This window comes from Musca autumnalis, unplaced genomic scaffold (assembly GCF_047663935.1).
Source record: "Musca autumnalis isolate F117 unplaced genomic scaffold, ASM4766393v1 scaffold_106, whole genome shotgun sequence".
NCBI classification, from domain to species: Eukaryota; Metazoa; Arthropoda; class Insecta; order Diptera; family Muscidae; genus Musca; species Musca autumnalis.
This window is the reverse complement of record NW_027411652.1, coordinates 25,022-38,215: the sequence shown is the minus strand read 5'-3', so window position 1 is coordinate 38,215 and position 13,194 is coordinate 25,022. Positions and strand designations below refer to the sequence as shown.

At 35.7% G+C, this 13,194-nt stretch overlaps 2 protein-coding genes across 2 annotated transcripts; both read right to left on the bottom strand.

The window, feature by feature from the left end:
• Positions 1–750: 750 nt before the first annotated feature.
• On the bottom strand, positions 751–1,365 carry LOC141391793 (uncharacterized). The gene has a single exon (XM_073964487.1). The coding sequence runs from the start codon at positions 1,363–1,365 to the stop codon at positions 751–753; it is 615 nt and encodes a 204-aa protein (XP_073820588.1).
• Positions 1,366–2,179: 814 nt separating this feature from the next.
• LOC141391792 (uncharacterized) lies at positions 2,180–3,016 on the bottom strand. The gene has a single exon (XM_073964486.1). It carries the CDS (start codon positions 3,014–3,016, stop codon positions 2,180–2,182), a length of 837 nt encoding a protein of 278 aa, XP_073820587.1.
• Between the last annotated feature and the right edge of the window lie 10,178 nt (positions 3,017–13,194).

Here is a 13,194-nt window from a genome sequence, read left to right as displayed (position 1 = left end):
GCGAGGGATTTGGAATTGAGAAATTTGAGCTAAGGATTCTGCAAATTGACTCCACTTTAGCAATGTGTGGGGCTTAACGCTTTCTTCCCATTGAGTGCCTTCTATCCATAATTGTTGAAGCATGATTTTGGCTACTATGATTACTGAACCCCTAGTGTTTTAGTCCCACTAGTTTCGTAGAACTTCAAAAATTTTGAACTCAAAATGTTTTCTTCAGCAACTGAGTTCAGTATTTCAGGGTCGTTAGAGGTTATTTTCTTTAAAGGAAATCCTGCTGAGTTCAACATCGATATTAATTGTGATAGGGAATCTATGGCGGCTTCTGGGCTGTGAGCTCCGGAGAGAACGTCATCGACATACATGTCTTTTTTAATAATTTGAGATCCTTGGGGATATAATTCCATGGAATCATCTGCTAATTGGAGGAGAGTTCTCATAGCTAAGTATGAGGCACAATTCACTCCGAATGTTACCGTCTTTAACGAATAATCCTTTATGGGTGAGGTTGAAGAAGTGCGCCAAAGAATTTTTTGGAAGTTAGAATCATCGGGGTGAACAAGTATCTGTCGATACATTTTCTCGATATCCCCATTAAAAATGTATTTATAAAAACGCCAGCGAAGTATTAATGTCAACAAGTCTGACTGAAGAGTCGGGCCGACATGAAGAGTGTTATTTAGAGAATATCCTGAGTGAGTTTTTTTTGATGCGTTGAATAAGGCACGGAGTTTGGTACTAACACTTTGTGGTCTAGGAACTGCACTGTGGCAAGTAAAATGAATTGCATGAACCATTTGTTAAAGATTCGGTAGAAATTGTGGTTTCCATATGGTGTAGGGAGATATATTCTTGCAATACGCCATTGTACACTTTTGCCATTTCTGGTTTATTTTTGAGAGACTGTTCCATACGAATATATTGTATCAATGCTTGATTTCTAGAGGGCGTTATAGGGGTTTCAACTTCATAATTGCGTCTGAAGGGAAGTCGAACCATATAGCGACCATCGGTGGTTCGCACAGTGGTTTTTTTGAATAGAGATTCACAGTATTCATCGCTAGCAGACAGAAGCCTCTTTTCGGGGATTTCTTCTTGTTCCCAGAATTTCCTAAGTTGTTGGCTAAGTGAAGCATCATGATCTTCAGAAGTCTCAATTGAAAAGGAGGAAACTGTTTGCGTGGGGACTGAACCACTTATCACCCAACCGAAAATGGTAGCTTGGATGACTAAAGAGGATCCAATTTTCCTTACACCGTCCAATAACAGACTTGGGATTACATTACTTCCTAGAAGTAGATCAACATGGCTAGGGGAGTGGAAATTGGGGTCTGCCAAGTCGTAGCCTTCTAAATTTTCGAGGGCCATATCAGATTTAGCCATAAAAAAGCTGGGTAGAAGACGAGTGACTTTATTCACAACTATAGCTTTCATGTCGACTTCACGATTATGAAGTTTAGAAAACAGAGAAAGAGTGCACAACATATTGGAATTAGCTAGGATTTGACCTCCCAAACCACGTATTTGATAATTTTTACTTTCCGTAGGGAGTAAAAGATGTTGTTGTAATCTTTTTGAAATGAATGATCTTTCAGACCCTTGGTCTAAAAAGGCACGGGCTGTAAATGTATCACCATAATTCCGAATTGTAACAATTGCGTTAGGTAACAGAATATTTTCGGTTAATGATTTACTAGCATTTGTAACCATGTGTGCCGATGTTTCAAAATTGGAGGACAATCCACCTTGGGAATAACTTGCCGTTGTATCATCTGCGAAGTTTTGTGGTGAAGCGTTAACAAAATTTGCATTAGTATTAGGGGTATTGTTTTGGAAATTCTCTTGTGATTTTGAACTGGGAAAATGTAGCAATGTATGATGATTTCTTTTTCACTCCATACAAACAAATTTGCTTTTGCAATCTTTTCGTAAATGTTTATAGGAAAGACAATTAAGACAGATTTTGTTTTGAGAAACATACTGATTACGTTTTTTGGCTTAGTTGAAGAAATTGTGAGCAGTTTTAAGGGTTACTTCCACAAATCTTACATTCAATTTGTATGACGCTTTCAGTTTGGAAAGTGTTAATATCTTAATTTTTACAACCGTTTCTGGCGCCGTGGATGCTATCAAGTCTTTCCACAACTTCTTATCTATTCGATAAGAATTCGTTCATTTCTTCTCACTTGGGTAATTTTCTATGGGATTTAAGGGATTGTTCCCACAGGGATAAAGTTTCATGAGGTAGTTTTGTGGAACATAAATAGACGAGAATGGGATCCCAGTCCTTGGTTGAGATACTTTGCGCCTGCAAGGCTGCTAGACAATCATTTATTGTAGTCTGGATTCTTTGTAGGGATTCACTGCTCTCAGAATTTATTACTTTTAAGTTGAACAAAATCCGGAGTTGATTGTCCACTAGAATTCTTTTATTCTCATAACGAGACTTAAGGGCTTCCCACGCTAGAGGAAAATTATCTCCGCACAACTTATATTTGTGAACAATGCCTGCCGCCTGACCTTTAACCTTTAAACTTAAATAATACAGCTTTTGAACAGATGTTAGTTGTGCATGATTAATATAGACCGCTGTGAACATATCCCGGAATGAGGGCCATTCCTCATATCCGTTTTGAAATATTTCTGTATCACAGGGTGGGAGCTTAATGGAAGCGTAGTTGTTGTCATAATCGGGGGTATTTTTCATAGAAATATTTTCTGGGGGAAGAACTAGAGTTTTTTGCAAATCTAGTAGTTTAGCCTTAGAGAAGTGAAAGGCTTTGGTACATGCGGAATATTTTTCTTGGGCTGATTCCTTAAATTGTTCATCGATTTCTTTGGCATAAGTGAAAATTTTCATATACGACTTTTGAACATTTACCCATCTTTCACTTAGATCTTGCAGAACAACATCTAGTGAAGAATCTGTATGTTCGGTAGTGGGAATCTTTTCAAGGGCAGATGTAAACATAATTAAATCATCAGAGTCAAAAATGAAATCGCTTTGTGCATTTTCCATTTTAGGAAAAAGAGATTTCCGCCGAATTTATTGAAATATCAGGGTGTGTTAATAGTTTGTTCTTAGAATCTTTGGAAAATCGCTATATAATAGTTCTAATACAATATATGTATGTCGTATAACATATATTGTGAACAAAAATAACGCAAATCTGTATGGTCTTCCCTGGTAGAAAAGTACAACTGTATCAGTGGAATGTGTAATAGCGTGATTGACAAAATCACCATACAAATGAGAAGAGATAAATTCATTAAATAAATAAAAGAGAAGATTTAAATAAACGGACTTCAGTTCCAAAAGTAGTGATTATAATTTGATATTATTTAACGCCTGTTAAAGCAATAGAGCAATAAGTGTTGTGCTGCAAATTCAGTTTTGTTTGTTACCAGAACTTGGGTTCCAGCACTGTTATCAAGTTGTCTTTAAATTAACATAAAATTCAGTTTTGATTCCATAAATTTATCTATTAAGTATTAATCACAATATTCGTTGTGAAAATAGACACAGGCAGGGATGCCGATTAATCGGAAGTAAAAATGGCTACACGCAAGTTGTGATAAAAAGCCAGCACAAATTTACTGACAAAGACCAAAAACAATGCGAAAAATGTGTAAAAAAGCTGGAAATTCACAATTGTTACACAGAAAGAGGGGAATTTAGAAAAATCCCACGTACATGTTTGTATCCATTTCTTCACTAAAATATCCGATTCCCTTGCTTTTCTATATTATTAAACACGATCTGTCATTTAAATGTGTGAATATTTTACTCGCTTCACAACAAAGCATTTTTTCGTTTGCTTTGAAAGTAATGATAATAGATAATGTTGCGTAAAAATCGCTTCAACCGCTGCACTAAACAGTCAAAATCGCATCTGTTGGTATTTAAAATAAAAAATTGCTACAACTCTTCAAGTAGACTTCAAAATCATTCCTTTTTTTAACTCTCAATTATGTTTGTTTTAATTCTTAAAGCAGATTCTGTGGGCTCACGTTAGACTGATTTCACTTAACGGCCACAAAACTGTTAAACAATCTGGTACTATTATCTTAACGTGATATCTTCAGATTTATATATGTATGTATATATCTCAGGTGCCATACAACAAGGTCTTTCTGAGTAAATAAGCTTTAATAGATTTCAGTTCAAAATTAATTTATGTATTGCAAGGGATGTTTTAGATTTAGTATCGTTTCCGTGTTTGATCAAACGAAAGTCCTCATTTCAAACAACAGTTTGTAAGAGAGAGAACTAACAGAGTTTTGATAACAGAATGGAAAAAACAATTCCGCTGTGTTTACCCGTGAGAATCGAGCCCAAATGTCTGCTCAATTTTTATGTATTTAACAGTGCGTTAATTAACCAACAGTTTACGTATGAAAAGTTTTTCTTGTAGAGAGGGAATTGTGGGGAGAGAACATAACAGGGTTTGTTCAGCTTTACGAGCTGAAAGTGTAGCCAAATATATTTTTCAAGCAGTATTCAACCGCTTCCCAGGAACTTTGGAATGCATGTGTTTAAAAATGAGGAAAAAAACTTGATAACTAATTAGTCAGCGTGAAAGGGGAAAAGCTTACGATGTTTTTTTATATAAGGAGATGGAAATTCAAACAATCTTGTGTTCAAATAGTATGCTACCGTTTTTCTTTTTTGCATGTATCCTAAAATGAGAAATTTGATAATAGTTGCGGTTTTGTGTGATAATCTGTAATAGTTATTACAAATGTTTTAAATTTTGCCAGGTATAAATAAACAAAACTACACGCTGAATGGTTGTACAAAACATGCATTAGAATTTAGATAATGCCATGCAGAAAAACTTGAGAATTGTTATTTTTTTCCTTTTTTCACCAAATGTCGAACGTATTTAAACGTATCTGCAAACTAAGCGATATATGGGAGGGTAAATAATAAACTCTGGTAATGAAAATACTTGATAGTTACTTGTTTCGTTCCAGAAATTTTATGTTTTTTAAACCATAGACAAAATTGATTTTTCTCTCAGATTAAGTAGCTGTGTATATGAACAAATATTCACAACACGATTTTCAAACAATGTTCAAGAGTGTGTTTCCGAAAATTATTGTATGGAATATGGTAGATTTTGCAAATATGGGATACACTGACTTTGCTTTTGTTAGGCTAACACTATTTTACTGCTTTTACCCAAGTGATATATGTATAAATAGCAATTGTTTAGATGTCAGCAAGTGTTTACAGAACATGGATAAATCTCCAATGATACTTATATATGAGATTTGGGAATGTGGTTATGGATGCAGGTTGAGGTTAGGTGTATGTGATACAGCAAAATATGTTCGTGAATATAGACTTACGTGTCTTCGTGAAGTTCAAAACTGGTTGGCTTTTAATTAAGTAAAGATCGTCTTGTATGTTAACCTATCCTTGCAACTCTTGGGAGCGTTTCTTGTCGTTTTGTCTTGCTGTTGCCGAAGAAGTTTGTTTGCAGAATGTGTATCCTCTTTCAATGCTTGCAGGGAGAAATTGTTGACACAATGTAAACCTGTAGTACTGATTTGTAGACGTAGTTCTCACTTTTATTTAAAGTTAACAGCAATTCGACGTTACTTTAGATTCCATATGTTAATCCAACGATTCCAATAAACATGTGTTGCTATCGTTGAGTTAAGGAGCTCGACATGAACTGAAATATTCCAAATACCAAATGCTAAGGTGCTGTAAATCTGCGGTAAAAGGGCACGTTACTGTCCGTACAATTATGAACCTATTATAGTAGGAAACAGGTTAATTAGAAAATTTTGTATTCTACGTTTGGTATTCTTTTTATATGGGAAATTTTTATACCTGACACGAGAGGTCGTAACTAATGGGATAGACGGCGGTTTTGAGAATGTTTGTTCTCCAAAAGCTTACCAATGTTTGATTCCTACGAATGCTTACCGGTGTGCAATCGCTATGGAAATGGGAGCAGCTTTCCTTCGCAATCGGTTAAAGATTCTGCCGAAAACTGTTTTTGAGATTCGCAGGCAGTTTTTATGGCGATTGTTAAGACTCTGGCGAAAATCTTGTAATGTTCGTTGCTTGCACTTATTGATAATTTGTTTGATGTGAATCAATGGGTGGTTGCAACCATGGACAACGGCAGGTTGAAAGCATTTACCTGGATGGATTGCACAAATTCCAGAACAGCCGAATGATTATGTAACTTGGTCTTAACCTCCAAGATCTAATGAATGTGGGAACGGATTTTGCGGTCGGATTCCCAAAATTTGTTTGCTCTTGCTTGTTTTTACTTTTATTTGTGTAGTATTTGCCGAGGTTGAAGTTCTTATAATTTCCAAAAATGCTTTTTGTAAATTTTTTCTTCCATGTTGCTGCCAATTTTTTTAATGAGAATGTATTTTTGCGAATGTCAGGAATAGTGACAATTCGCAATAACGATGATCGTGTTACCGTATTGTTGTTCGTCGAAGTTATGATACTAATGGTGTTCAGCAGGTCGGACACGACATCCAACTTTTCTGATATTAGAAATTTTACGAATTTTATAATTTTTTTTTTTAATTTTTATTAATGATTTTTTTTTTAATGAACGTGATCTCCTAGGTTGATTTCAAAGAGTTATCGAAGGACCATGTTTATGCTAATTCTCCTTATCGTTATGGGAAAATATGCATCCACTTAGAACTTAGGTTCTAATGAGTTGGAATAATGTTCTGGTTGGTAGAACTAAGCTTCTAATGGGAAACCACTGTAGAAATAGGACTTAGGTCCTCATGAAGGAATTACTTACGCAATTCGGCTGCATTAATAAGGAAAAAACTGGCAGTTCAGAATTAAACTTACATATAAATAATCAGATATATGCAATATTAATATCTTTACATCAGAAATTCATTTTAGATATTGAATTCAATTCAAATTCTTAAATTATGTTATTAAGTTCGTGTACTCCTAGATTCAGGTTCTCAAGGAACATTCATATCTGAACGGTTTTTCAACAAATTGAAACTTCCTTATGAGCGTACAAACGTTCATATTTCTGGCCTCAATAATTCCTCAGCTGCTTCCGTTCGAAAGATATGTTCTGCTGTGTTGTCCTCTCGATTTGGTTATTCAGTTCAACTTTCCGTTCCGGAAATCTTCCTGCCCACAAATTACCATCATCCTTATTCTCTCGGATTCCTTCAATTACCCTGGCTGATCCGCACTTCTTTAAAAGTTCTAACATCGACATTCCGATCGGTGGTGATTTCCTTCCTAGTATAATGCGCTTTGGGGTAATGCGGAATATTTGTGACACATTGATGTGTCAAGAGACCATTTTTGGATCTACTCTAGTTTCGAACTTTTGTCAAGTTGCCTTCGATGGAGAGATGTGTCGTTTCAGGGACGCAGATCACCTCCTAGAGTAAAGCTTCCTTCAGACTACGATAAGTGTTGTGTGGAGAGCTATATTTAAACCACAAAGAGGAGTAAAGATGGTCAGAATGATGTGCGTCTTCCTTTCCAAAAAGTTTTCGCAACACAATTCTTTCTCAATGATATTCGCCTTCTCCGAAATTCAGATTTCCAAGTTTCTAACAAATTCATTTAAACCACATGGTCCATGTTCAGACTCCATGTCTGGATAGAGATTCCAGCCATTACCACTTACAGCATCATGCGGTCGTGGAACCGGAAAGTGCGTCCACTAAAATTCGCGTGGTCTCTAATGCTTCTTCTGATGAATCCAATGGTCAAAGTTTCAGTGATGTTTGGCACACACGTCCAGTGTTGCCATCTAATTTGACCACCTCAATTCTCAAATGGCGTCTCTTTCGATATGTGTTCAATGCGGACATTGAGAAAATGTACCGCCAAATTCTTGTTAATTCCGATCATACTTTATTTCAACGAGGTATATTCCGCGACCACCCAGGTGAGACCATTCGTGATTTCGAGTTACAAACGGTCACCTTCGGTGTCAATTGTGCTCCGTACTTGGCTATTCGCACTCTTCTCCGACTTGTTGAAGATGTTCAAGATGTGTTCCAATCAAATTATTCAATCCTTGATAAAGTTCGGGTTCCGAGGCGGCTCCATTTCACCCCCTCGGCTGATTTTTAGTTTCATGGCTTTTGCAATGCATTCAAGAAGGCATATGTAGCCATTTTACACGTGCGAGTAGCTAGAGGTACGTCCGTATTCCCCCACCTGGTGTATTCCGAGATAAGAGTTGCTTCAGTGAAACAACTGTCCGTTCCAAGCATACAGCTATGTTGGGCTGTTCCGCTATCAGAGATAGTCGATACTTTACTTCCGACGATTAATCTTTCTAAGTACGTCTTATTCTGCTAGACGAACTCCACTATAGCTCTTTCCCGGCTTTCCAAACCTCCTGGGCGTTGGAAACTTACGTGGCTGACAGAGTCTCTAATGTTATTCTATCGTGCCTCCGTAAGACTCCCGACCGATTGCCACATTTTGTTCATCCAACCAATGCAAACGTTGAGCGAAAGTCTGTTCGTGTTCGTTTTTCGTATTTCAAAAGCACGGAGGCTCTTTTGGGAGGCATTACATCGTATAAACGAGTGCATAGAGTACCGTTTTACTTTCCTGCGACATTCTCAACCACTTTCAGCTGTGATCGAAGGTCGCAATATTCTGGTCGAATGGTATCGAAGTCTCTGTTTTCCAGACCATTATTCTTCCCAAAGGCGATCTCTTCGTTCAGTCCGCTTCTATGCTGGAATCCATCCTTTCCATTCGTTCCAATGAATTTCACAAACAACATTAATTATCATTTGAATGCACTATTGTTTTCTATTCTCCCCGAAAGCACAAACTTCCTTTTTCATCTAGATTTGTATGCAATGGAGATGGATACGGAACATTTATACAACTCATCCTGAAGAAAGATGACATCCCGATACCAGTGATGCTACAACATATATTTAACTTTCTTAAATTTTTTGTAAACAAGAGAGAGTGCAAGTCTAACTTTTTTTATTATTTTTCATTAGTTGCAGTTCCTGCAAGGGACCCGGTAATGTTAACGTCAAAGTTAACTTTGCTGGTCACCCTATTTTCACTTTCATAATTTAACTTCTTTATTCCTGCATTTGCATCTCTCTCTTGGTACTAAATTCAAATGTTCTCGCTTCCTAAAGGTTGTTCATTTCCCTCCATTGTAAATAAACTTCACTTTTTTATAACCTGCAAACACACCTGTTGTTCCTGGTAAGAATCGTTTCCAAAACCACCAAATTTTCTACAATAAAATCCATTATTGTTCATTTCCTGCTCCTAAAAACCTTTTGTTTTATTTTCTTTATTTTCTTCTATACCATCCTGAGGGGAAACTCTTTCTAATCCAAAGAAAGTTTTTCCATTTCACCGCAACAGTTAACCATCCCAGCTTTTCTAGGAAAATCCAAAGTTTGTCATTTTCAAATACCATATGTAGTACCCTTTAGTATTTTTCGTACCTTTCTATGAGGTATTTCCAAAGTCATATATCTGCAGATTTTACCCCACACACACAAACACTGACTCTAAGAAAAATTTTTTGAATTCCAGCCTTATTCCTAAACCAGATACCAAATGTATAACAATTTAGACTTTTAGTATATTTATGGTTTGAACGTATTTCTTAAAACACCTCCATATACAAACGCTAAACACCAACCCTCACCCTGACTCCAATAACAAATTGAGTGTCATTTCGTAATTTTCGTATACATATGGTACGTATTTCGACAACCACATATATAAATCCTACACCGACATTAGTACAAAATAATAACAGTAATATTAATTCCAAATTTTTAGGATTTCACATCTATCCGTTCGTCCAATATCAAATTGTACCAAACTTAATACCATTAAGTACTCCTCGTACCCATAAGTACGATTTTCTAAAACTACCTTCATGTCTCAGTCCTACAATCCAACAGTAGCCTTACTAAATTCCAGGATTCCAGCTCTATCCGTTCCCCAAATCCAAATTGTACCAAATGTAGTACCACTTGGTACTTTTCGTACCCATAATACGAATTTCCAAAACTACCTCACTTCAACAATAATCTCAATTCCAAATTTTAGGATTTCAGATTCCAAATTCAAAATCCCCATTGTACCAAATTTAGTACTTTTCGTACCCATAAGTAGGAATTTCCAAAACTACCTCAATCTTACACTCCAACCTCAATCTCAATACCAAATTTCAGGATTCCAGCTCTATTCGTTCACCCAAATCCAAGTTGTACCAAATTTAGTACCATTTAGTACTTTTTGCACTCTAAGTACGAATTTCCAAAAAAAACACTCCAACAGTAATAGCAACTCCAAATTTCAGGATTCCAGCTCTATCCGTTCACCCAAATCCAAATTGTACTAAATTAAGTACCATTTAGTACTTTTCGTATATTCATAGTTTCCAGAATTTTTTGGTACATCTTTTTACTCTTCATCAGTGTCCCCTAGTACATGTTTGGGGAATCAATCTCTATCCTTTCACCCAAATCCAAATTGTACTAAATTTAGTAGCATTTAGTACTATTCGAACACATAAGTACGAATTTTCAAAACTACCTCAATCCCACACTTCAACAGTAATCTTAGTTACGAATTCACGATCACGGCTCTATCAGTTCACCCAAATCCCCATCGTACCAAATTTTGTACCATATAGTAATATTAGTACTCATAAGTACGAATTTTTAAAACTACCTCAATCCTACACTCCAACAGTAATCTCAATTACGAATTCAGGATTTACGCTCCATCCGTTCACCCAAATCCCTATTGTACAAAATTTAGTACCATTTAGTACTTTTCGTACACATAATTACGAATTTCCAAAACTACCTCTGTTTAGGGGTGGGGTGTGGTTCTGTTTGTAACCCAAATTAGTTTTTATATTTTGTATATTTTAAATGTCTACCATTGTCTGTTCCTTTTGTAATGAAAGATTTTATGGTTTTGTTTTTGTACAACAAAGTTTGTAATTTATTTATTTCATATTTTGGTTTGAATTATTGAATAATTTATTTAAATTTTAATTATTGGTTTTATATGTACATTTTACGTTGTTTGTGTTTCTATTTTCTTGAAGTTTTGTTCCAATTCTCGTCCATTGTTTTAGAGGTCTAAGTTTTCCTTTTGTATTTGTTGTTGTTCTTCTTGTCTTTTAGTTGCGAGCGATTTGATGCTAATTGTTTGACTGACTCGTCAATGCAATGAAGATGTCATCAGAAGTCCAAACAGAGATAACTAGCAACAACAAACTATACGTGCTGCCTACGTTGATCGTAACATGAACGTATGTGGATATGCATTGTTTTTGTTATTCTTATTTGGGGTCAAAAAGAAGCAGAAATAGAAAAACAATAATAACATTAGAGATGTCTGTTTGTTTTGTGGATTGTAATGGGTACTTTACACGATATGTTTTTTGCATATGAGTTGTCACTTCTCCCGTACTAAATGTATATGTAAAGTGACAACTCATATGTAAAAAACATATCGTGTAAAGTACCCATAAGAGAGTAGTTGTTGTTTTTAGTGGATTGTAGAAAAAAGAAAAGGTAGACAACACGAAGAGCGGTCAATAATCATTTGCCGTGGCCTTGAAAATATTTACAAATATTATACAATAACAATTGATTATGGGCCACTCCATTCTTGATGATAGTTTGAAACTTTTTACAAAATACTTAGAAAAGTTATGGTTTAATGTCTATGTACATTAAATATACCGGCCCCTCCGTGATGGGTTGATAATTAATTTTTGCAGATGAACTCCTTGTGGAAATTCTATTATGAGGTGGTCTGCTATAAGACAAGATTCAGTTGAAAATGGGTTGGATTTTGATATTGTCCTCTAAATTTGTTGGGGGTCACTTTACTACTTTGGCGGGATACGTGACGGTTATAGTCTGGTCGATTATTTTTGTCTCTATAAACCTTCTGATGTAAAAGGAGTTTAGAAAAGTTCGGTCGAAGTTTCAATTGATAGTTTTCCTTTAGCCCTGTTGAGAATGTTGGTGTTGACATTGTGTAATTTGTTCAGAGACCGTAGGTCGCTGGTTCATCCGGCTCGACAAATGTTTAGGACTGGGAGTGAGTTTTTGCTCACGTCAAATTAAGTTATAGTTTTTTCCATGCACATTCTGTTTACCCTTTTGTGCAAATTAAAGAATTTGTTTTGTTGTATGTTCAGATTTCTGTTTAATTTATTTATAATTCGTGTATATGGGCTTCAAGTATTGCTTTAATTATGTTTTTTAAAGTTAATAATTCAAAGTTATATTATTCTAAACTTAATGTCGATTCAAAAGTTTGTTGTAAATTTGGTTCTTTAATTTACTTTGTGTTGTGGAGGTCCTTTCAAGAATTGTTGTTGTTCTAATATTTGTACTTAATAATTGGGCCGTCTGCTCTCCGATGTGATCGTTGTGATGTTATTTTCTTACTGACTTTTCAATGCATCGAAGATGTCATTAGAAGTCGAAGCAATAATAAATAGCAACAACAACGTTGTAAGTCCGCTGCATACATTCATCACGACAAGTAGATGCGTTGATGTTGTTGTTGATAAAATAAGCTGATGGAGGAGATAAGAAACAAGGAGCAATGACAATAGTTGAGAGGTCCGTTATTTGAGTGGATCATAACTAGGAGAGGCGCTAGCTTATTGTTATTAGCTTTGAAGACATATGTATTTGGATTTGGCAAAGCACAAAAATGTAGCAAAAAGAGAGGTCAATAAACCAATGCATTGGCCTTGAAAATGTTCGTGAACATAAGTGAATATGGGCCACTCCGTATGCATTTTGAATTTCATTATAGCAAATATTATTTAAAAAAAAAATTGTTTAATGTCGTTGAACATTAAACTTACCGGCCCCTCCATAATGTGAGGAAATTTGATTATGACGACTTTATTGGGTAGTCCAGATTATTTATTTAAGAACAAGATTGCAACGGTTACGACGATGATGCGGCCGTTAGATTGTGATTGACGGCATCGAGTATGAAATGGTACGTTTGAGGACCAGCGTTTTAAAGATGATTTTTTGTTTTGTAATAAATCAGAAAAGTAGATCAGGTTTAAGTTAACTTGAAGCTCTTAGTTTGAAAACCAGATCTTTGTTGGAAATCAAGGTATAGTTAATAGGTCACGTAAAGAGTGTCACAAGACAGCAGCATCA

What these genes read in the sequence shown, in the direction of transcription:
- LOC141391793 (XM_073964487.1), bottom strand. Translation starts at nt 1,365, where the DNA reads ATGGCCCTCGAAAATTTAGAAGGCTACGACTTGGCAGACCCCAATTTC.
- LOC141391792 (XM_073964486.1), bottom strand. Translation starts at nt 3,016, where the DNA reads ATGGAAAATGCACAAAGCGATTTCATTTTTGACTCTGATGATTTAATT.